The sequence below is a fragment of the Chionomys nivalis genome, chromosome 11 (genome assembly GCF_950005125.1).
Source record: "Chionomys nivalis chromosome 11, mChiNiv1.1, whole genome shotgun sequence".
Classification (NCBI taxonomy): domain Eukaryota; kingdom Metazoa; phylum Chordata; class Mammalia; order Rodentia; family Cricetidae; genus Chionomys; species Chionomys nivalis.
In genome coordinates, this window is record NC_080096.1 from 226,664 (window position 1) to 248,422 (window position 21,759).

The 21,759-nt window shown below is 48.7% G+C and overlaps 1 protein-coding gene and 1 pseudogene across 11 annotated transcripts in view; both read left to right on the forward strand.

Annotated features, from left to right (window-relative positions):
- Agrn (agrin) overlaps positions 1–11,470 on the forward strand; it is a 33,220-nt gene extending 21,750 nt beyond the window's left edge. For 3 of the 11 annotated variants that reach the window (XM_057783673.1, XM_057783674.1, XM_057783675.1), the window contains 27 exons: positions 242–358; positions 437–601; positions 744–887; positions 978–1,102; positions 1,176–1,281; positions 1,363–1,695; positions 1,800–1,937; positions 2,351–2,478; positions 2,594–2,708; positions 2,791–2,910; positions 3,015–3,338; positions 3,439–3,631; positions 3,752–3,967; positions 4,289–4,518; positions 4,609–4,743; positions 4,881–4,980; positions 5,065–5,229; positions 5,395–5,506; positions 5,717–5,728; positions 5,959–6,075; positions 6,213–6,405; positions 6,489–6,576; positions 6,763–6,786; positions 7,701–7,733; positions 7,891–8,115; positions 8,443–8,546; positions 8,815–11,464. In XM_057783673.1, the coding sequence (XP_057639656.1) occupies positions 242–358; positions 437–601; positions 744–887; positions 978–1,102; positions 1,176–1,281; positions 1,363–1,695; positions 1,800–1,937; positions 2,351–2,478; positions 2,594–2,708; positions 2,791–2,910; positions 3,015–3,338; positions 3,439–3,631; positions 3,752–3,967; positions 4,289–4,518; positions 4,609–4,743; positions 4,881–4,980; positions 5,065–5,229; positions 5,395–5,506; positions 5,717–5,728; positions 5,959–6,075; positions 6,213–6,405; positions 6,489–6,576; positions 6,763–6,786; positions 7,701–7,733; positions 7,891–8,115; positions 8,443–8,546; positions 8,815–8,972 (3,920 nt within the window). In that variant the 3' untranslated portion in view covers positions 8,973–11,464. Of the gene's footprint in view, positions 1–241; positions 359–436; positions 602–743; positions 888–977; positions 1,103–1,175; positions 1,282–1,362; positions 1,696–1,799; positions 1,938–2,350; positions 2,479–2,593; positions 2,709–2,790; positions 2,911–3,014; positions 3,339–3,438; positions 3,632–3,751; positions 3,968–4,288; positions 4,519–4,608; positions 4,744–4,880; positions 4,981–5,064; positions 5,230–5,394; positions 5,507–5,716; positions 5,729–5,958; positions 6,076–6,212; positions 6,406–6,488; positions 6,577–6,762; positions 6,787–7,700; positions 7,734–7,890; positions 8,116–8,442; positions 8,547–8,814 lie in introns of all 11 variants that reach the window. The other 8 variants (XM_057783664.1, XM_057783670.1, XM_057783665.1 and 5 more) reach the window with 8 other exon arrangements.
- A 1,129-nt stretch (positions 11,471–12,599) lies between these two features.
- On the forward strand, positions 12,600–13,748 carry LOC130883549 (single-stranded DNA-binding protein 2-like; annotated as a pseudogene).
- Positions 13,749–21,759: the final 8,011 nt, after the last annotated feature.

Sequence of the window (21,759 nt, forward strand, 5' to 3'; positions counted from 1 at the left end):
TGTGTACATGGGGGTATGTATGTGGCTTCTTACGTTTTGTGGGTTTTGGGCTCTACGTTTACTTTGTCTTTATATGTGATTTGCTGATTTCACCTATGACAGCCCCAGATTTTGGGTTCCCAGTGGGAATTGATGTCAAGAAACATGACTCGTGTGGCAGGAATCATTGAGGCAAAATAATTGAGTTTAGGATAAAGATCTAGCACTACATCAAATCTGAATTCTGTAAACCTCTCCTCAGGTCCTACCTTGGCTCCACTGCTGCCTGTGGCCCTCCCCCACTGTGCCCAAACCCCCTATGGCTGCTGCCAAGACAATGTCACTGCTGCCCAGGGTGTAGGCTTCGCTGGCTGTCCCAGTGAGTACCTCAGCCTGGTCTGACCGTGGTCTGACAGAGCTGTACATCTTCCCTGACCGGTGCTTTCTCCTCTTGTAGGCACCTGCCATTGCAACCCACATGGCTCCTACAGTGGCACCTGTGACCCAGCCACAGGCCAGTGCTCCTGCCGACCAGGTGTGGGAGGCCTCAGGTGTGATCGCTGTGAGCCTGGCTTCTGGAACTTCCGTGGCATTGTTACTGATGGTCACAGTGGTTGCACTCGTGAGTAACAGCCCCAAGTGCTCCTGCCTGTCCACCCCATTGCTGCTCATATCTTGGCCTGACCAGTACCTGGTAGGGCTCTGGGGCGGCAGGTGTGAGGGGGGGCTACTAAACTGTAGATTCTTCCCTCTCACTCCCCCAGCCTGCAGCTGTGACCCTCGGGGTGCTGTGAGAGATGACTGTGAGCAGATGACTGGACTGTGTTCCTGTAGGCCTGGTGTGGCTGGTCCCAAGTGTGGGCAATGTCCAGATGGTCAAGCCCTGGGCCAGATTGGCTGTGAAGCAGGTGAGGACCAGAACTGGTGCTGACCCTAGGACTTCCTATGCTGAGGGTGGGAGTTCCTGAGTTGGAAGGGATCTTTTCTGCCTACCGCAGATTCCACGACACCTGTGACTTGTGTGGAGATGCGCTGTGAGTTTGGTGCCTCCTGCGTAGAGGAGGCTGGGTTTGCCCACTGTGTCTGCCCAACTCTCACGTGCCCAGAGGCTAACTCTACCAAGGTAAGGACTGAAATATATGGAGAGCGGTGGGGGTGAGAAGACCTTTCCCGAGCATCCTTTCCCTGCACCCCAGGTCTGTGGATCAGATGGTGTCACATACGGCAATGAGTGCCAGTTGAAAACTATTGCCTGTCGTCAGGGTCTGGACATCTTCACTCAGAGTCTTGGCCCGTGCCAGGGTAAGGACCTGGAGCAACTACCTAAAACAAACCAGTACTTGACTGTCCTGACTCCAGCCCCTAACATCCCTCTGTTTACAGAGATCGTTGCTCCTGAAACTCCCCCAGCGTCTGCAACTATGACTACCCCGAGGCATGTCCCGAGCCAGGCACTGCCATCCCCCAACAGCGGCCATCCTCTGGCTCCCAGTAGTACCACCCGTGATTGGCCCACCCCACTACCCACATCACGACCCCAGACCACAGTCAGCATCCCCAGGAGCACTGCATGGCCTGTGCTGACTGTGCCTCCATTAGCATCCACCGATGTAACCAGTCTCACCACATCAATCTTCAGTGAATCTGGCAGCGCCAATGGGAGTGGTGATGAGGAGCTGAGCGGAGATGAGGAGGCCAGTGGGGGCGGGTCTGGGGGTGAGCAGGGCCTCAGGGGCATGTGGGCAGGTCTGAGGGTGATGTGGGGGTAGAGCCCACAAGTGGCTCCTACCCAGGGCCATGCTTAGACTACATTTCCCCAGGACTCGAGCCCCCCGTGGGCAACATTGTGGTGACCCATGGGCCACCCATTGAGAGGGCTTCCTGCTACAATTCACCTTTGGGCTGCTGTTCAGATGGCAAGACACCCTCACTGGACTCAGAAGGCTCCAACTGTCCTGGTAAGTGGAGAACGGGGAAGGGGGTGAGCTTGGGATGGTGCAGACATACCAGGAGTACTGTCTTCATCTTGTGACAACAGGTTATAATATTCTGGCTTCAGCACTTGAGTGTAGGGGGTATTGGAGATTTGGCACACATGTGCGTTCTGGTCTCAACCACTGACTATGAGATTATGCCAAGGACCCTATACCTAACCCATCTTTCTCCTTGCAAGCCAGCTTGGGGCGCCTGCTCCTAGGAATTGCCTGGTAACTGACACCAGCCCTACCCTGGGGTCCCCACTCACTAACCCCATGATCATCTGACTAACAACCCTGCTCTGCACCCCACATGGCTTGCTGTGGAGCTTGCTTCTGTGGCTGCCTAGGAGGCTAGATGGTATTGGCAGGGCCTCACTGCCCCTCCCCCACAGCTACCAAGGCATTCCAGGGAGTGCTGGAACTTGAGGGGGTCGAGGGACAGGAGCTGTTCTACACACCTGAGATGGCTGACCCCAAGTCAGAGTTGTTTGGGGAGACCGCAAGGAGCATTGAAAGCACGGTATGAGGGTTTGTGGGGTGTCCATTTAGGACAGACCCGGATGATTGACTGAACTGAATCGATCGTAATTGGGTTTAGACAGTACCTACTGCCCTCACCCATTACCTGTCCACAGCTGGACCACCTGTTCCGGAATTCAGATGTCAAGAAGGACTTCTGGAGTGTCCACCTACGGGACCTGGGGCCTGGCAAATTAGTCCGTGCCATTGTGGACGTTCACTTTGACCCTAGTAAGCCCCTGTTGACCTCATGGGAGGTGTTGGGTATGGGCTACGTGGAGCCAGGCCATGCTTAGGGCCCTGTTGTTCTTAGCCACAGCCTTCCAGGCACCAGATGTGGGCCAGGCCCTGCTCCGACAGATCCAAGTATCCAGACCATGGGCCCTGGCAGTGAGGAGGCCTCTGCAGGATCATGTGCGATTCTTAGACTTTGGTGAGTACCAGGTTAGACCTTCTTATCTGGCCTGTCCTGCCTTCTCTAGCCTCCGTACCTCAGTGTGCTCTTCACGCCTACCTAACGTTTATCCTTCCCTGCAGACTGGTTTCCCACCTTCTTTACGGGAGCTGCCACGGCCAGAGCCACCACCGTGAGCCGACTGTTTGCCTCCGTCACCCCACGAGTCTACCCCAGTCACACCAGCTGGCCTGTTGGCAGAACCACGGCACCACCAACCACACGCCGACCTCCTACAGTTGCCCCCAGCACTCACCGACCTCGGACCCCAGGCCCTCAACAGCCCCCACACAAGCCCTGTGATTCCCAACCTTGCCTCCACGGAGGCACCTGCCAGGACCAGGATTCTGGCAAGGGCTTCACTTGCAGCTGCACTGCAGGCAGGGGTGGCACTGTCTGTGAGGAGGGTAAGGCTTCTCAACGCTGGAGGGCTGGGGATTTGGCTGGAGGGTGAAGCAGAGTGTCTGTCAGGCACTCCTCTAGCTCAGCTCTATCTGTTCCCTGCAGTACAATTCCCCTCTGTTCCTGCTTTCGAGGGCCACTCCTTCTTGGCCTTCCCCACCCTCCGGGCCTACCACACACTGCGCCTGGCACTGGAATTCCGGGCGCTGGAGACTGAGGGACTGCTCCTCTACAATGGCAATGCACACGGCAAGGACTTCCTGGCTCTGGCTCTGCTGGATGGGCATGTGCAGTTCAGGTGGGCATGGCTTCTGTAGGTGGCCGAGAGCAATTCAGACCTGAATCTACAGGGTGTGAAGTCTTGGGTGAAGTGACGTAGGCCTGGACCAACATCCTAAGCACCTGTTCCCATGCCCAGGTTTGACACAGGCTCAGGGCCAGGAATATTAACCAGCTCAGTGCCAGTGGAACCAGGACGATGGCACCGCCTAGAATTGTCACGGCATTGGCGGCAGGGCACACTTTCTGTGGATGGCGAGACTCCTGTTGTGGGCGAAAGTCCCAGTGGCACTGATGGCCTCAACTTGGACACGTACCTCTATGTGGGTGGTGTCCCGGAAGAACAGGATACCATGTGAGCAGAAATAGGCTGGGTAACAGGAATGGGGTGGATGGTAGCTCTAACTTTGACCTCAACCCAGCCTCTGACCCTCCACCGGTTCCTGCTGTGCTATCTGTGGTAGCAAGCCTTTGACGGAACCTCTGAAGATGGCTACTCCTGACCCTTGACCCTCACCCCTACCTCCTGATTCTGTCTTGTTTATGGAACTGACCACCCTGTGAACACAGAGTAGGCGTAGGGGCACCCCCAATCCCTAGCCCTAGTTTAGGAGCGTGTTAGTATTACAGCTGATGATGAAAGGCTGCCTCTGACTCTGACCCCTCCTGGTGTCAGGGTGCTTGACCGAACCTCTGTGGGCATCGGCCTGAAAGGATGCATCCGAGTACTGGACATCAACAATCAGCAGCTAGAGCTTAGCAACTGGCAGGAAGCCGTGGTCTTAAGCTCGGGTGTGGGAGAATGTGGAGACCATCCCTGCTTGCCTAACCCCTGCCATGGCGGGGCTGTGTGCCAGGCACTGGAGGCTGGCATGTTCCTCTGCCAGTGCCCACCTGACCGCTTTGGTGAGAACTAGCCTGGTACCTGGGCAGGTATCTAGGTGTTGTGGGCGGAGTCTCATGTTTCCCTGGAACCCCTACCCAATCTCCCCTCAGGCCCGACTTGTGCAGATGAAAAGAACCCCTGCCAGCCAAACCCGTGCCACGGGGCAGCTCCCTGTCGTGTGCTTTCCAGGGGCGGGGCCAAGTGTGAGTGCCCCCTGGGACGCAGAGGTGCCTTCTGCCAGACGGGTAAGGTCGAGGAGATGCTGGGGAAAGATGAGGGGTCACAGTCAATTCCTGGGTTGATTTGGGGTCTGGTGTACCATCCAGTTAGTAGGGAAACCAGAGCCTGCAATCTTGTCTGACATCTGTTTGGCCCTTCATAGTCCTGGAGACTGGTGCTGACTCCCGGCCCTTCCTGGCTGACTTTAGTGGCTTCTCCTACCTGGAACTAAAAGGCTTGCACACCTTCGAGAGAGACCTGGGGTTAGTAGGGTGGGAGGGTTAAGGAAAGGGAGCCAGCCTGATGAGGAGACAGTGATACCCTCTCACAACCCCACATGACCCCAGAGAGAAGATGGCGCTGGAGGTGGTGTTCTTGGCTCGTGGGACCAGTGGCTTGCTCCTCTACAATGGGCAAAAGACAGATGGCAAGGGGGACTTTGTGTCCCTGGCCCTGCATAACCAGCACCTGGAGTTCCGCTATGACCTCGGCAAGGGGGCTGCAGTCATCAGGTGGGCATATATATACGGTAACTAGACTGGGCATTAGCCAAGGTTGTCTCTGAACCATCTGCATATATCGCAGGGAGGATCTAAAAGACTATCCTGAGGTTGGGATGTCAGTGTGTATATTAGGGATGTGAGCAGAGCCCAGAACCTATCCATACCTCTTTGCAGGAGCAAGGAGCCAATAGCCCTGGGCACCTGGATCAGGGTATCCCTGGAACGAAATGGCCGCAAGGGTGCCCTTAGAGTGGGTGATGGGCCCCGTGTGCTAGGGGAGTCTCCGGTGAGTATCCAGTGCATGAGGAAGGCCCAGACCTCCCACACCCTATTGCCACCACCTCCCTTCCTCCTCCCTCAGGGCTCATAGCCCCCGATAGCCACGTCTCACATAACTGTTTTCTCTGTCTGCCCTGTGCTTCAATCTGTCTCCTTTCTGCCCCCACTGCTCTCTGGCTCTTGCTCTGCAACCCCCCACCTGCTCTCCGGATGTCAGAAATCCCGCAAGGTACTGTTGGCCTCTTACCCAACTCACCGTCTCTTGTACCTATTCCTAGAGTAGCACTTTCCCACTAAGGTTCACATCTGCCATTTCTGTGTGATTAATGTTGCCTCCTAGATAGTGAGGGGGTGGATGTGGGGCATCAAGCAAATGGGCATATTGACCTGGGGCTTGGCCTACTCTGGCCTAGTGGGTGGATCGATCATTCGTGACCTTTTACCCCATGCCTCCTATAGGTGCCTCATACCATGCTCAACCTCAAGGAGCCCCTCTATGTCGGAGGGGCTCCTGACTTTAGCAAGCTGGCCCGGGGAGCTGCAGTGTCTTCTGGCTTCGATGGAGCCATCCAGCTGGTATGGGGGCGAGTACCAGCCAGGGTTCTCCATGGTGCAACAGAGGAGGGCCACTCTATATGTGGATTCTGTCCTGGGTGAGGGCTCTCATCAGAGAAAGGAGCAGATGTGATAACGGCACTCCCTCTCCTCCTCAGGTGTCTCTAAGTGGCCACCAGCTGCTGACTCGGGAACATGTATTGCAGGCCGTGGACGTCTCCCCTTTTACAGACCACCCTTGTACCCAGGCCTCGGGCAACCCCTGCCTTAATGGGGGTTCATGTATCCCGAGGGAAGCCACTTACGAATGCCTGTGTTCTGGGGGCTTCTCTGGGCTGCACTGCGAGAAGGGTGAGCACTAGCAGCCCAGGGCTGAGACTTGACATGGCCTGGAGATCTCATCTGAGGCCCATTTCATCCCATCTGTCCCCCAGGGCTAGTTGAGAAATCAGTGGGGGACCTAGAAACGCTGGCCTTTGACGGGCGGACCTACATCGAATACCTCAATGCCGTGACTGAGAGGTAACATGCAGTCAGGAGCCAGGCACTCTCTCCGCCCTCGGCTGTCTTGTCTGGTCCTGTTTGTGCATGCCATTCCGGGTAGAGGTGTTAGATTTTCCATACCCCTCTCAGCTCTGGCCAGGAGGGAAGGCCCAGAATCTACCCTACCCCCTTCATTCTCACTATCTCTGTCTCTTTGTTTGCAAGCGAGCTGACCAATGAGATTCCACCGTAAGTAGGCCCTTGGCTCCACTCATACCTTGGCACTCATTCATATCCATGCTTTGCTCCCAGCATTACAATCTTGAGCCCCAGTAAAGGTGGAATTTCTACCGTGGATGGAAGATGGGGTTGGGCCGGGTGGTGGTGGCGCACGCCTTTAATCCCAGCACTTGGGAGGCAGAGGCAGGCAGATCTCTGTGAGTTCGAGACCAGCCTGGTCTACAAGAGCTAGTTCCAGGACAGGCTCCAAAACCACAGAGAAACCCTGTCTCAGGAGAAAAAAAAAAAAGATGGGGTGGGGCCTGTTTATATACCGTCAGGCCCAGCTTCCTACCTTGGAAATGGTCAGTCCTCTTCCTAGGATATACCTGCCAAGGGCCATCACCCACAACGGAGGCTCCAGTGCAAGTGTGATTTTGTGCTTGTATATATATATGTGTGTGTACACGTTTCTATGTGTAGTTATATACTTGGGTGTGTATCTAATTTGTGGGTATATATGTTTGTATTGTATCTATATATGCCTGTATGTGCGTGCAACATGCAAATGTGAATGTGAGTTTGTGTAGATATGTGTACATGTATGCCAATGTGGGTGGGGTGTGTGTGTGTGTGTGTGTGTGTGTGTGTGTGTGTACAGACACGGCCATATATGTGCTAGGGCATCTCCACGACTGCTGCCATCAGAAGACCCTTCATTTCCTTTCCATATCACCAGTGCCTCTCTCCCTGAACTAGGGCATGTGCCCAACATATGTGTTACATAAGGGTCACTGCCAAAACCCTTTGTGGGAAGGGCCATTGATCCCCTGGAGTCATGCTTGCTCTTCCTGTCACCTGCACATGTTGACAAAGGGAATTTTGGCCTGCATTCAGCCTATCTTGTCTCCTGCTTACTGCTTCCCTCTCTTCCTGCTTCTAAGCCCTGAAACTCTGGATTCCGGGGCCCTTTTCAGGTAAGCACATGGCAGTACCTGCGAGACCCAGCACATTACCTTGCCATGTGCCTGCCTCTTGTCTGCCACCTCTCCGATCAACACCCACACCTACCCCACCTCCATTACCTACCAGCCACCCTCCTGGAAGCCTCTGACCCGCCCTTTCACTTTTCAGTGAGAAGGCGCTACAGAGCAACCACTTTGAACTGAGCCTGCGCACCGAGGCCACACAGGGGCTGGTACTGTGGAGTGGCAAAGCCACAGAACGTGCCGACTATGTGGCTCTGGCCATTGTGGACGGATACCTGCAGCTAAGCTATGACTTAGGTTCCCAGCCAGTTGTGCTGCGTTCCACTGTGAAGGTCAACACCAACCGATGGCTTCGAGTCAGGGCTCACAGGTCAGTGGAGCCCACTCAGAATAACAGCGGGTAGTGACTGAACTAGTTTAGCTTGGTGATACCCAGTCACTCATGGTCACTAGTAGCCTGACTAGTGAGAAGGGAGGAGGGAGCAACAAACAGACACAGGAGAAGCAATCAACCACTGTCCCTCGGGAGCCTGGAGACATACATGTCATTTCCAGAGTGTGGTATCTATCTACAAGGCATGTGATAGAGAAAATGTGGGGCCTGGGTCCTAGAGGAAGGAGGGAGAGAGGAAGGGAGGGAGAGAGGGAGGGAGGGAGGGATGGGGCTCTTAACAGCTTTGCCCCACCCATCCCCTAGGGAACAGAGGGAAGGTTCTCTTCAGGTGGGCAACGAGGCCCCTGTGACTGGCTCTTCCCCATTGGGTGCCACACAACTGGACACAGATGGAGCCCTGTGGCTTGGTGAGTGTTTGGAGGTGGCCAGGGGAGGAGATACCCAAGGGTCTCCAACTATATGAGGGATAGACTACCTAGAGCTGACACCCATATCAACCCCATCTGGATAACAGATGGGCTAGCCAGGGCAGTGCAGCACCCTTTTTTGCATTAACCCTGCAGATCTTAGGCCACAGGGATCTGTGTTCATGTGTGGCACCCCCACTTGTATTCAGGTGCTGGGGGGCCCCATATGTTGGCATCACTGCCTGCTGATCTACTGTCTGTCCTGTAGGAGGCCTCCAGAAGCTGCCTGTGGGGCAGGCTCTCCCCAAGGCCTATGGCACAGGTTTTGTAGGCTGTCTGCGGGACGTGGTGGTAGGCCATCGCCAGCTACACCTACTGGAAGACGCTGTCACCAAACCAGAGCTAAGGCCCTGCCCCACTCCCTGAGCTACCACCAGAGCTCCCACTCTCCGTACTGTAATTATTTTTTTATTTTTGTAAACTTGTTGCTTTTTTTTTATATGATTTTCTTGCCTGCACGTTGGCCAGAAGGATTGCTGGCCTGGCTTCTTTTTCCGTCCAGGCAGCTGTGCTGCGGAAGCAAAAGTGGTGCTGAGGGACTCATACGTAGACCATGGCAACTTAGAGCCCAGGGCTTTGGAGGCAGCCTTAGGACACACTCCTCTGCCTAAGGTACCATGTCTCGGCCCCTTGCACTGTACATACCTACCTGTCCGTTTGTATTGGTCTTTTGGGTCTCCTAGCCCATTGGCAAACCCTACTCCTGTGTTATTAATGCTTTATTGAATGAGACTGTGTCCCTGAGCAGGAGGGGCTGTTGGAGCTGAAGAGGCCCTTTATTAGAGCAAGTACCACTGGACCTTTTGTCGGTTTCCACTTATGTTGCTCCCCCGCATGTGCCCAGGGCCAGCCTCATCTCAGGCTAGCCTGGACCCCTAGTGCTCCCTGTACCAATGCTGTGGTTTAGAAAAATTGTAATATCGGGGCATCGTTTTACGTCCACAAAAACGTCTGCCTGTCCCAGGGTGCTGGAAACAAGCCAAGCTCCATCTAAGTTGTCTTGACTGGCTTTCGGCATGCCCTACCCACCTACCCAGCCGCGCTTGGACGTAGCCATCCTTTTCCCAAATACCAGGCCACTTAGGAGCCCCTAGGCGGGAATGAGTCATTGTGGGATGTTGACCTCCATGCTTCCCTGCCTGAGCAGCCAGCTGCACCTGTCTCTCGAAGGACATCTAAGCCAGACTTCTAACCATATTCTTCAAGCCTTGATTTTACTTGGTTTCTGATGTGGAAGTATTGTCATTCCTGTTTTAACTCACACCAACCATTAATTGGTCCAATGTGAGGACAACCCTCATCTGAGTGACTTTTCTGCCCGGTGTCCAGCCAAGGGCATGTACGGGGGTAGCAGAGGTGGCTATAGAGCCAAAATTGCCTTAAACTGCAGCAACCATCTGTTTCTCCACTCCCTGTCCTTAATGTCCAGCACAATCATGTTGGGAGAAAGACCAGACAGATCTGGGATGGGGCAGCCCAACCTTTTTCCTCCTGTGGTGGTCCAAGGCTGGAGGGAGCTGCATGGTATCTTGTTACTAACTCCAGTATGTGTCTGTGTCAAATACCATAAAATAAAGTGTGAAAACTTTAAAATAGGGGCCATGTTTGTACTTACTAGCCTGATGGAGAAAGTAGAACCTGAGCTGGGAATCCATGGTTCCTTTTGGCTGAGGTGTCTTACATGGTGAACACGCATACTTCTGGAAGCAGGAGGGGAATATGAAAGCTAACTAAAAAGCCACTGTCCTTGGGCAACAAGGCTACAGTGTGTCTCTCTGTGTGTGCATGTACCAATCTGATTATAAAGAAGGGAGCTAGTGGTTGCACTGAGGACAAAACCAGGCGGGATGAGAATACCTTGGTGGAAATATATGAGCTAGGCAGGCAGCCCCTTTATCTGGTTCAGATGTGTGTATGGTGGAAGACACTAACTAGGAAGTCCTGAGAAGGGAATTATAAACGATCACTGGCACCCCAAAAAAAGACACAAGTAGGAGCTCTTCAAAGTGTTGAGGCTTCCCCTGAGAGCAAGAAGAAAAATGGTTGTACAGCTGGCCTGGCGGTTCATTGAACTTGTGACTTTAAAACTATGCTATTCTGGTTTTGTGTTACTGGAACGCCCCTGTCTTAGTCCTTGTTCTGTTGTTGTGAAAAGACATCATGACCACGGCAACCCTTGTTCACCTGTCTCTTCACTCCGTAGACCAGGCTGGCCTCAAACTCAAAGTTTTGCCTTGTCCTGGGAATAAAGGCATGAACCACCATTGCCCAGTGTCTGTACCTCTTAGAGAAAGCAGAGGGGACTGGCTTGCAGTTTCAGAGGTTTAGTCCATTATCACCACAGCAGGGAGCATGGTGGCATGCAGGTGGACATGGTGCTGGAGAAGTGTCTGGATCCACAGGCAGCAGGAAGAGAGCCCTTGGTTTGGGCCACACCAGTCCTCAGTGCCGCCCCTAATGACTGAGCACTCAACTGTATGAACCTGTGGGGCCGTTCTTATTCAAACCACCACTTCGTGAGGTGGGGTCCTCCATGACAAGATGAGGCATGAGCAGGTTGAAAGGGGCATTTGAATGGGGACTCTGATGGTCTAAAGGGGGCTGGATGGGAGAACTTGAGACCCTGCAGAGAGCGGAAGAGTATATACCTATCCATAGTGTGTGGGAAGTAAAGGAGACTAAAACTGAAAGCCAGCCTGGAAGACCAGGAGATGGGGGGTTGTCCAAGAAGTAATTTCTGTGGCTGGAAAACAAGGTTTCTCTATGGAACAGCCTGGCTGTCCTTCAACCTCTACTTCTCAAGTGCTGGAATTAAAGGTGTGTGCCACCACACCTGCCCCCCTCTGGATGTTGGGAATAGAACCCAGGTTCTCTGAAGCAGCCACCACTTTTTTGTTGTTGTTGTTGTTCAATTCCCAGCAACCACATGGTGGCTCACAACCATCTGTAATGAGGTCTGGTGCCCTCTTCTGACCTGAAGGCATACATACAGAATATTCAAAATATTGTATACATAATAAATAAATATTTTTTAGAAAGAGAGAACAGCGTTTCTTTGTGTATCCCGGACTGTCCTGGAACTGGAACTCACTCTGTAGACTGGGCTGCTTCCAACTCAGATATCCACCTGCCTCTGCTTCCAGCTCCAGAGTACTGGGACTAAAGGCATGTGCACGCAGCACTCTTAACTGCTGAGTCATCTCTCCAGTCCTTGTCCCCACCCCTGAGTGATTTCTAAGAGAGAAAGATAAAATAACAGTGAACTTACTCTCCGTAGCTGTGTGTGGATGTGGGATCAGAGGGTGGAAACAGAACAGTAGGGTGTTAATTACAGAAGGAGGAGCCTCAAGCATGAGGGGCAGGGGAAATCTATATTCATCAAGCTTATTGTGTGAGGAGGGTGCCCAGCAGGTTAAGGGCCATGCCAGATGTAGAGTCAAGCTGCTTCATCTTTCTTTTTTTTTTTTTTTTAAATATTTATTTATTATGTATACAATATTCTGTCTGCATATATCCCTGCAGGCCAGAAGAGGGCACCAGATCCAATTACAGATGGTTGTGAGCCACCATGTGGTTGCTGGGAATTGAACTCAGGACCTTCGGAAGAGCAGGCAATACTCTTAACCGCTGAGCCATCTCACCAGCCCCTGCTTCATGTTTCTTAAGCCTGGAAGCCTATATACATCCTTTATTCAAAAGTGGGGGCCACATGCCTTTAGTCCCAACTCTCCCGGAGGCAGAAGTAGACAGATCTCAGTTGGTTCAAGGCCAGCCTGGTCTATAACATCAAATTCCAGGCTAGCCAGGACTACATATTATAATGTCCTTGTCCCCAAAAAAAGAGGGGGGAGGGTGCTGGGGGTTGGGAGGAAGTTGGAGAGATGGTTCAACAGTTAAGAGCATTTGCTGCACTTGCACAGGACCAGGGCTCGGTTCCTAGTACCCACATGGTGGCTCCAGTTCCTGGGGATCACACACCCTCTTCTGACATTGATGGCATCAGGTATGCTTATAGTGTACATGTGTACTTGCAGGCAAACATTCAAACACATAAATCAAAAAGTAGGGCATAGTGATACATGCCTTTAATTTCAGCACTTTGGAGGCATAGGTAGAGCTTTGTGAGTTCAAAGCTAGCCTGGTTTATGTAGTGAGTTCCAGTACAGTTAGAACTACATAATGAAACCCTATTTAAAAACAAAAATAGGGGCTAGGTGGAAAGATCGATCAGTGATTAAGAGCACTTGCTGGTCTTCCAGAGGACTGGAGCCTGGACCCATGTCAGAAGGCTCATAGCTGCCTGTAACTACAGTTCCAGAGGACATTTGTAGTAGTACCTACACATACGATATAAAACGTTTAAACCTATAAAAGTTCCATCTCCAAATACCCAAAGTCTCTAAAACTCCAAAAACTCCCTATAAAACTTAAAAAAAAAAAAAAAAAAAAAAACCTCCCTTTAATGCCAGCACTCAGGAGGCCATGGACATCCAAACATAGGTTTGACTCCTCCAAGAGGAATGGTGGTGCCTTTAGGATCATACAAGTATGGAGATGTGGTGAGAGTCCTACTGAATACTTTAGGTGACCCTGGAATGCATGGAATGAACATGGGTCCAGATGGTAAACCTTGGCCAAACCCAAAAGATGCCAATTTAATACCATATTCTTTAGTGTCTCCTGGGAATTAAATAGGTCTTCTAGGATGCAGTACCTTCTGGGCCTAACAGACCTAATTTTCCAATAGGCCCTGGGTGAGATGGGCCCATGGTGGATTAGGAGGAATAGAGTCCAATCTCATGAATGACTCTTTAGGCTCAGGAGATATGGTCGGTATTTCCAAGAACTATCCCAATAATATGAGTTTTAGTAACCAGCTGGGCACTCCAAGGCATGAAGCAAAATGAGGTGAGGAAATTTCTTTTTTTTTTTTCTTTTTTTTCTTTTTGGTTTTTCGAGACAGGGTTTCTCTGTGGCTTTGGAGCCTGTCCTGGAACTAGCTCTGTAGACCAGGCTGGTCTCGAACTCACAGAGATCTCTGCCTCCCGAGTGCTGGGATTAAAGGCGTGCGCCACTATCGCCTGGCGAGGAAATTTCTTAAATCATTTTCAGAGTAAGAGTTACTCCGCCAGCATGACATGAATGTGTAAGTTATTACCACATTTCAAGAAAACCACCATAGTCAGCCCTTCACAGAACTACTACAGAAAGCTACTCGTCAGTGTGGAGTTAAAAAGGGAATCTCAGTCACACCAAACCAACTTTTGTGAAGAAAGCAGGTCCGAATGTGATTCAGTGGCGTAGCACATTAGAATTGTCCTACTCAGCGGCTGTTGGCTGAAGGAGCTCTCGCAGCACCTCCCCCTTTTGTTTAGGTAAGAGAGTTCTAAGCCTACTACGAAATTATATACAATAAGTACAAAAATCCTATTCTAACTAGCTTAAGTCTTGTATAATAAATAACTTGGCCAAGTCATGAGTGGAAAGTAACTACATTTACATAGTCTTCAACTCCATCGAAGATCTAAGAAGGGAAATAATGTTACCCGAGTAATTAGGAAGTGCAATCAAACAACTTCCAAAACATGCAACAAATCACAGAGACAACTGGCTACCTGGGCAATCACCCAAGGTCACGTTTGCAGCGTTGAAGCAACCAACTTTGCCTAAGGCCTAACGTAACTGACATACCATTTTCAAAGGCAAGAAACTTTTCAAAACTATCTTACCCTGTCTTGGCAGGATATTACAGTCCTGTTTTATCCATTTACGGATACTTTGTATCTCTGTCAGTGAGATATGGGTATTTCTTTGCCCAAAGGCCAGTTCTGCCAAGAAGAAAGGCTCCAGGTGGAGTGTTTGGTTCTCAACATTCTCTCGGGAATAGATGGTGTTGCCAGGAGCGATTGTGTCTCTCTACCACAGAACTCTAAGTTAGATTAAAGGCCATTTTCTACAGCTCTTTGAAGAGGTTGAACATTATGTATACTGAATATAATCTCTATGTATCTAAAGAACCTGATTAGTCTAATTATAAATGACAAACATAGATGACTATTGATCTATATAATTCTCAATACCTATCTAACTTAAAGACTAAGACAATAAACAACTGTGCAATAAATGAGGACAATGACCTCCAAATGTAAACAATGTTCAAATATACATTGCAATATGGTAAATATATATCAATACAAAAACAATATATAAGTATCTTAATCAGAGGTAGAAATATACACTGCAATATAGTAAATATACATATATCAATACAATGTATATATCAATACATAAAAAATGTTTAAAACAGAGGTAGAAGCATGCATGCATACAATAGTCAATATAATTTAACTTTGTATCAATATACAAGAATCGATGCCAATATAATTGTCTAAAAACTCACAAGTACCAATCTATCTACTATCCTATCATCCAATATAATTGTCTAAAAACAATAACTCACAAGTACCAATCTATTATCCCATCATCCAACTATCCCTCTTTTTTTTCCCAAAAAGATCCCTGAGCTTGTAAAATTCCTTCCCCAACCCTCAACCATATACGAATTATAATCAACCCCTAAATGATGTCCATAAACTCAAGGACAAACTTTAGTGAGAGAGGGGGCGTCGTCCTCTAGAATTACTTCCAGCTGTCATGGGGGTGACGTTCTTTCTGGGGGATCCTATGAAAGTAAAATGGTGGTTAAATTTCAAGATTAATGTCTGGTAAGATAGCAAATAGTCTCTGAGTGTTTTGTGGAGGTCTGGCCAGAATGTTGTAAAAGACGTGCACCATTTCAGCTAACCAAGTTGGAACCGTCTTGTGCAGCTGATACTCAAAACCGGTCTTGCAGTAGCGCTATCAGTATCATGACGTCATATCAACCAGGTGGAATTGTTAAATTAGGGCTGGAGAGATGGCTCAGAGGTTAAGAGCACTGGCTGCTCTTCCAGAGATCCTGAATTCAGTTCTCAGCAACCACATAGTGGCTCACAACCATCTGTAGTGGGATCGATCTGATGCCCTCTGCTGGCATAAAGGCATACATGAAGATAGAGGATTCTTACATAAAATAAATAAATCTAAAAAAAAAAAAAAAAAAAGCATGTCTTAAACTGAACTGCAAATAATTTCTGTGTAATATGTATGGGAAAGAAAATGTATCACATATGTAGACCTATATGCACCTATACACATGTATGCATCAACCTATAGGGCATTGTAAGATGCTACATGACATGTTTGTTTTTTTTCAAGACAGGATCTCACTATGTAGCCTTGGCTGTCCTGGGACTCACTATGTAGACCAAATTGGCCTGCCTCTGCCTCCCAAGTGCTGGGATTAAAGGCACGCACCACTATGTTTGGTGCCTGACTACATAATGTCTTAAGCAGAAGTAAGTTGGGAAATTCGCTCCATCCTTTTTTTTCACTTTTCCATTTTGATTATTAAAGGTTGCTTCTGCAACTGGCTGAACTATTTTGTATTTTGTGCTGTGTATATCACTGCTTTATTTATTTATTTATTTTTTTATTTTCGAGACAGGGTTTCTCCGTAGCTTTTGGTTCCTGTCCTGGAACTAGCTCTTGTAGACCAGGCTGTCCTCGAACTCAGAGAGATCCGCCTGCCTCTGCCTCCCGAGTGCTGGGATTAAAGGCGTGTGCCACCACCGCCCAGCTTGTTTTGTTTTTTTAAGGCAGAGTTTTTTTGTATAGGTCTGGTTGTCCTGGAACTCATTCTATAGACAAGGATGGTTTCGAACTCAGAGACCCACTTGACTCTGCCTCCCAATTGCTGGGATTAAAGGCATACGCTACCACACGCAATTTATATGTTTTGTTTTTAGAATGGGGAGGGGGAGGGGAAAGTGGGAGGGAAGTGGGAAGAGGGGAGGAAGTGGAAATTTTGATTCCTATTATTTATAAAGTAATAAAAAATTATCAGAGGAAAAAAATTATTTATTATACAGTGTTCTGCCTGCTTGCCAGAAGAGGGCACCAGATCTCATTAAAGATGGTTGTGAGCCACCATGTGATTGCTAGGAATTGAATTCAGGACCTCTGAAAGAGCAACCAGTACTCTTAACCTCTGAGCCATCTCTCCAGCCCCAGCCATTCCTCCAGCCCCTTACAGATTATTATTATTATTATTATTATTATTTGCTTTTTCGAGACAGGGTCTCTCTGTAGTTTTGGAGCCTGTCCTGGAACTAGCTCTTGTAGACCAGGCTGGCCTCGAACTCACAGAGATCCGCCTGCCTCTGCCTCCCAAGTGCTGGGATTAAAGGCATGCGCCACCACCGCCCGGCCTTACAGATTATTTTTTAAGGTGAAGTCATGTTATGGTTCTGTAAATGTCTGTGATAATGGACAGGAATAAAGTCACTTACTTGAGAGCTTAAAAAAAATGAACAATTCCTATTATTCTCACTGCTTTTTATATATTGTTTAGCTGGCAACAATTGGTGGGAACCCCTCATCCTGGTTGGCTCTCGCCTGACAATCACCTGGGGGAATTCCCCACAAGTGAGGCTTTTTGTGTCTCAGACTCCATGTCCCAACAATCCGCCCACCCAACCCTTCATTTCTTAGGTCTAAGTGTCCTTCAGGCTCAGCCCTTCAGCCTCCGTGCCTTCTTGTCTTTTGGACTCACGTCCTTCCCCTCAGCACCCCAGTGAAGCACAATTAACAAAAACTCAGAGACAGATACTGGAGTTCAGTCTTAAGGTCAGAAAAGTAAACCGGGCCGGGCGGTGGTGGCGCACGCCTTTAAGCCCAGCACTCGGGAGGCAGAGGCAGGCAGATCTCTGTGAGGCCAGCCTGGTCTATAAGAGCTAGTTCCAGGACAGGAACCAAAAGCTACGGAGAAACCCTGTCTCAAAAAATTCAAAAAAAAAAAAAAAAAAGAAAAGAAAAGAAAAGAAAAGCAAAACGGCCAACCACTGGCTCTTACCTCTACCTCAGTCAGAAATGGCAATCCTGTCTCCAAGAATCTGAGAATGAGACTGTGTCTGAGAGCTGTCTCCTCCTGTTTTATAATCCTCTCTAATTCTGGGGTTAAAGGCAAACACCTCTGGGATTAAAGGCATGCACTGCTCAAATTCTATGGTAACTAGTATGGCTACTGGGATTAAAGGTGTGTGTTACCACTGCTTGGTCTGTGAGGCTGACCAGTAAGACTGTTTTACTCTCTGAACTTCAGGCAAGCTTTATTTATTAAAATACAAATGAAATGCCACTACACCCTAGCCCTCATTTTTTTGGCTGACAAGCCGTAAAATGACTTGTGCCATCATTATTGAAATCTTTCTGTCTAACTCATGGGAAACAATTTTAAAGGTATCTTGACTTCAAAATTTGAGTTTAAGGATATGCTACTTTGGAGAAGTGGTTCCGCTTTTGCTTCCGCAGAAGAGGAAAACCCGCTGATTACTTCTAGACTAGTATGGTTTGATGGAACAAGACCCCTGAAAGATCTCCATGAACCCTAAAACTACTTCACCCAACAAACAGCAGGAAGAAGTTTGGAGAGAACTATGCCCCAATTCCCAAAATGATTGTTTATAAATGTTTAAAGGGGATTGATAAAAAAAAAAAAGGGGGTGTATGATATGATATAGGAATGAACATTTTACCTTGGTATGGACTTTGGTTTATTGACACAAATTTAAGATCAATTTTGTATATGTATATTTCTACTCTTATTTAAGGTATTATGTTTATACAGCTCATTTAAAAATATAATGTATAAGCCGGGCGGTGGTGGCGCACGCCTTTAATCCCAGCACTCGGGAGGCAGAGGCAGGCGGATCTTTGTGAGTTCGAGACCAGCCTGGTCTACAAGAGCTAGTTCCAGGACAGGCTCCAAAACTACAGAGAAACCCTGTCTCAGCCGGGCGATGGTGGCGCACGCCTTTAATCCCAGCACTCGGGAGGCAGAAGCAGGCGGATCTCTGTGAGTTCGAGACCAGCCTGGTCTACAAGAGCTAGTTCCAGGACAGGCTCCAAAGCCACAGAGAAACCCTGTCTCAAAAAACCAAAAAAAAAAAAAAAGAAACCCTGTCTCGAAAAACCAAAAAAAAAATATATATATATATATAAAATATATATATATAAAATGTATAATTAAAAATACATATAATTAAAAATAGATAATTATCTATAATAGTCAAACTTGTAGTCATATTAGATAGGTTTTCTAGATATACAGAGATATATTTCAGATGGATAGGTATTCTTCAAATCTTTCAAAGCCCTACAGAATATGGCATTTAAAAGGTTTTAAGAACTTAGACTTTTCTTGACAGTGAGACATGTCTGCTTCTGGCAGCACCAGTTACTTCAGAGAGGTTGATGGGGATTGAAAAAGCTCATTATGGAATTTGCCTTCAATATGACAAGGCTAGCTATTTTGCAAGAAACTGCTTGATGGTATGCTGTATGAACTGGACATGCAGGACACACAAAAAAGTGACTGCTGAACTTTCCAAAAGATGGTCCTTCAGGATTCCTGCTTCACACAAAGCAAAACAAAACAAAACAAAAAAACAAAAACACCCTGTTAGACATTCTACAGAAAACAGAAGGAAGAAGAAAGAGAAAGAAAGAAGAAAGAAAGAAAGAAGAAAGAAAGAAAGAAAGAAAGAAAGAAAGAGACGAACTTTACCAGTACAAGGCAAAACAGGTCTTCAAATTTCCTGCTTCACTGAAAAGTCTGCCAGATATTATGGGCCTGTAGGCTGAAGATGGATGATCCAATGTTACAGAAGAATTTTGGGTGACTGTCCAGGCAGCAAGAAGTCTCTGCCAATTGTAGAACTTTGGAAGTTGTTTACAATGCACTTCCTGTTTACTTAGATAATAGTATATCCTTCTAGGATCTTTGATGGAGTTAAAGATAGTTATAGTTGGCCGAGTGGTGGTGGCGCATGCCCTTAATCCCAGCACTTGGGAGGCAGAGGCAGGCAGATCTCTGGGAGTTCGAGGCCAGCCTGGTCTACAAGAGCTAGTTCCAGGACAGGCACCAAAGCTAAAGGAGAAATCTTGCCTCGAAAAACAAAAAAAAAAAAAAAAAAAAAAAAAAAGTTATAGTTAGTGTTCCTTAGTTATGATGAAAGATAAATTAAACATAAAGCTTTAGACTCACAAAGATAGGATAAATAGCAGAGTATTTTCCTTCACTTACCAAATATAAATAGACTAAATATTGTAACTATAATTCTTGCTTGATAACTGTTTTGTTATATGTAATTTTACTATGTTAAAGTTAAAACCTTTCTTTTTATTTAGACAGAAAAAAGGAGATTAATAGAAATAGGTCAAATTAAGATGTAAGAGCTAGATAGAAATATGTACAAGCCATTGGCCAAACAATGTTGTAACTAATATAGTTTCTGTGTAATTATTCGGGTCTGGGCAGTTGGGAAATGAAGGCGCAGTCTCTGCCTACACATAGGAAACAAGATAGTAAGCGGGATTCCTCTGTGATCTGCTGTTCCTGCCACCAGGTTCCTGCCTTGAGCTCCTGCCCTGACTTCCCTTCATAATGCACCATAATCTGTAAACTGAAATAAACCCTTTTCTCCCCAAGTTGCTTTTTGTCGTGGTATTTGATCACAGAAAGGGAAGCCAAAATAAGTTCTCAACTCCAGACCTAGCTCTCCCCTCCTCCCATGTCCTTCCTGACCCAAATCAGCTTTGGTATCCTTTTTGTATTAAGTAGTACAGATTCTCTCTGCCTGCATTGTGGGTGGAAGCTGTGGAAAGTGTAGTTCCTCAGAAGTCCCTAAGAGTGACTTTTCCCAAATAGAACTCAGTGTTACCCATCTTGCCCTTTCTTTCCTTCCCTGGGAACCTAAAACACTTGGGGTCTCTGTCCCACTCCTAGAATTTCCTAGGTTTCCTATTTGATTGTGGTCTTGAATCATCAGTCCCTCCAAGTGATCATTTCTGGCTTAGCTCTATGTCCACCCACGAGGGTCCCAGCAATTCGTGTTTCTCTTCCATGAACTCCACAACCGAGCAGGCGGCTCCAGCATTGGTAGTCGTACCTCAGCGGGCTCCACTTTGGCTGGAGAAGTCCTGCGGGAGCCCGCTGACGTCCTGAAGATTCCTGGAGATGAGCCTGGTCCATAGCGGCGAGACAAAGTCAGAAGTAATGTGTAGTGTATCTCTGATGTGACGGGGATGGGCCACCGGGATCCATACAGGTCCAACAAGCCGCCAGTGGCCCTCATAGGGCCAACAGCAGTTTCTAATGTTCCTGTTGACTGCGGACGCAGACACTTGAGCTGCGCAGCACAATCCCCACTCCCACCCTACGAATCCACCTCCAGACTCACCTTTGCCAGTTGGCCACTTCCCCAAAGAGCCACCTTCCTCTCTGGGTCCTGCCTCCTCCCCGACCCCACCCCTGCACTCCTCCTCTCCTTGCCTCCCTTTGGGACCCGCTGATCCGCGCCTCACCATTTAGGCCACACCCAGGCTTGGACTGAGACATTGCCTTATGGAATAACGATACACAGTTGGTGGCGAGCAACGACCACCACCGCGGGCGCTGGCCACCGGTTCAAATTGAGGCTGCCTTAGGAAGGCTTGCATCTTGACGCAGCAGCGGCAACCGAAGACCAGAAGCTGAGACCGCCCGAAAGGGTGGGGAGGGGAGGCGCCAGCGTGCAAAGAGTGAGCACTGGGAGGAGCCAGAGTATCTGAATGGCGGCTTGAGGTCAGCCACAGCCCCCGACCTGAGTGGTACCTGCTGCCCGCAGCATCTTGGGTGCCTGGGGATCTCGACGGGGATCAGGACCGGGTACCAGAATAACCTGGGCTCTACAGGTGGCTAGGGAAACCCGGGGTACCATTTACTGACTGACCATGACTGAAGCTGTGAAAAACATCCCAGGAGCTGCTCCTCAATCCAGACAAGCCTGGGTGCCAGCCGTGGGAGGAGCATTTGGTGATCCCAGGGTCCTGGCCCGGTTCCAGGATTGTGACAAGTGACTATATGTGAACCTGTGTGTGCCACAATTCCCGACATTGTGTAGTTCTGTTTGTGACTTTAGCGACAACGATAGCGATAGTCTGAGCCTGACTTGACCTGTCCTTTAACCTGGTCCGTGTGATGATTCAGCATTGTTTTGGTCACAGGGTATAA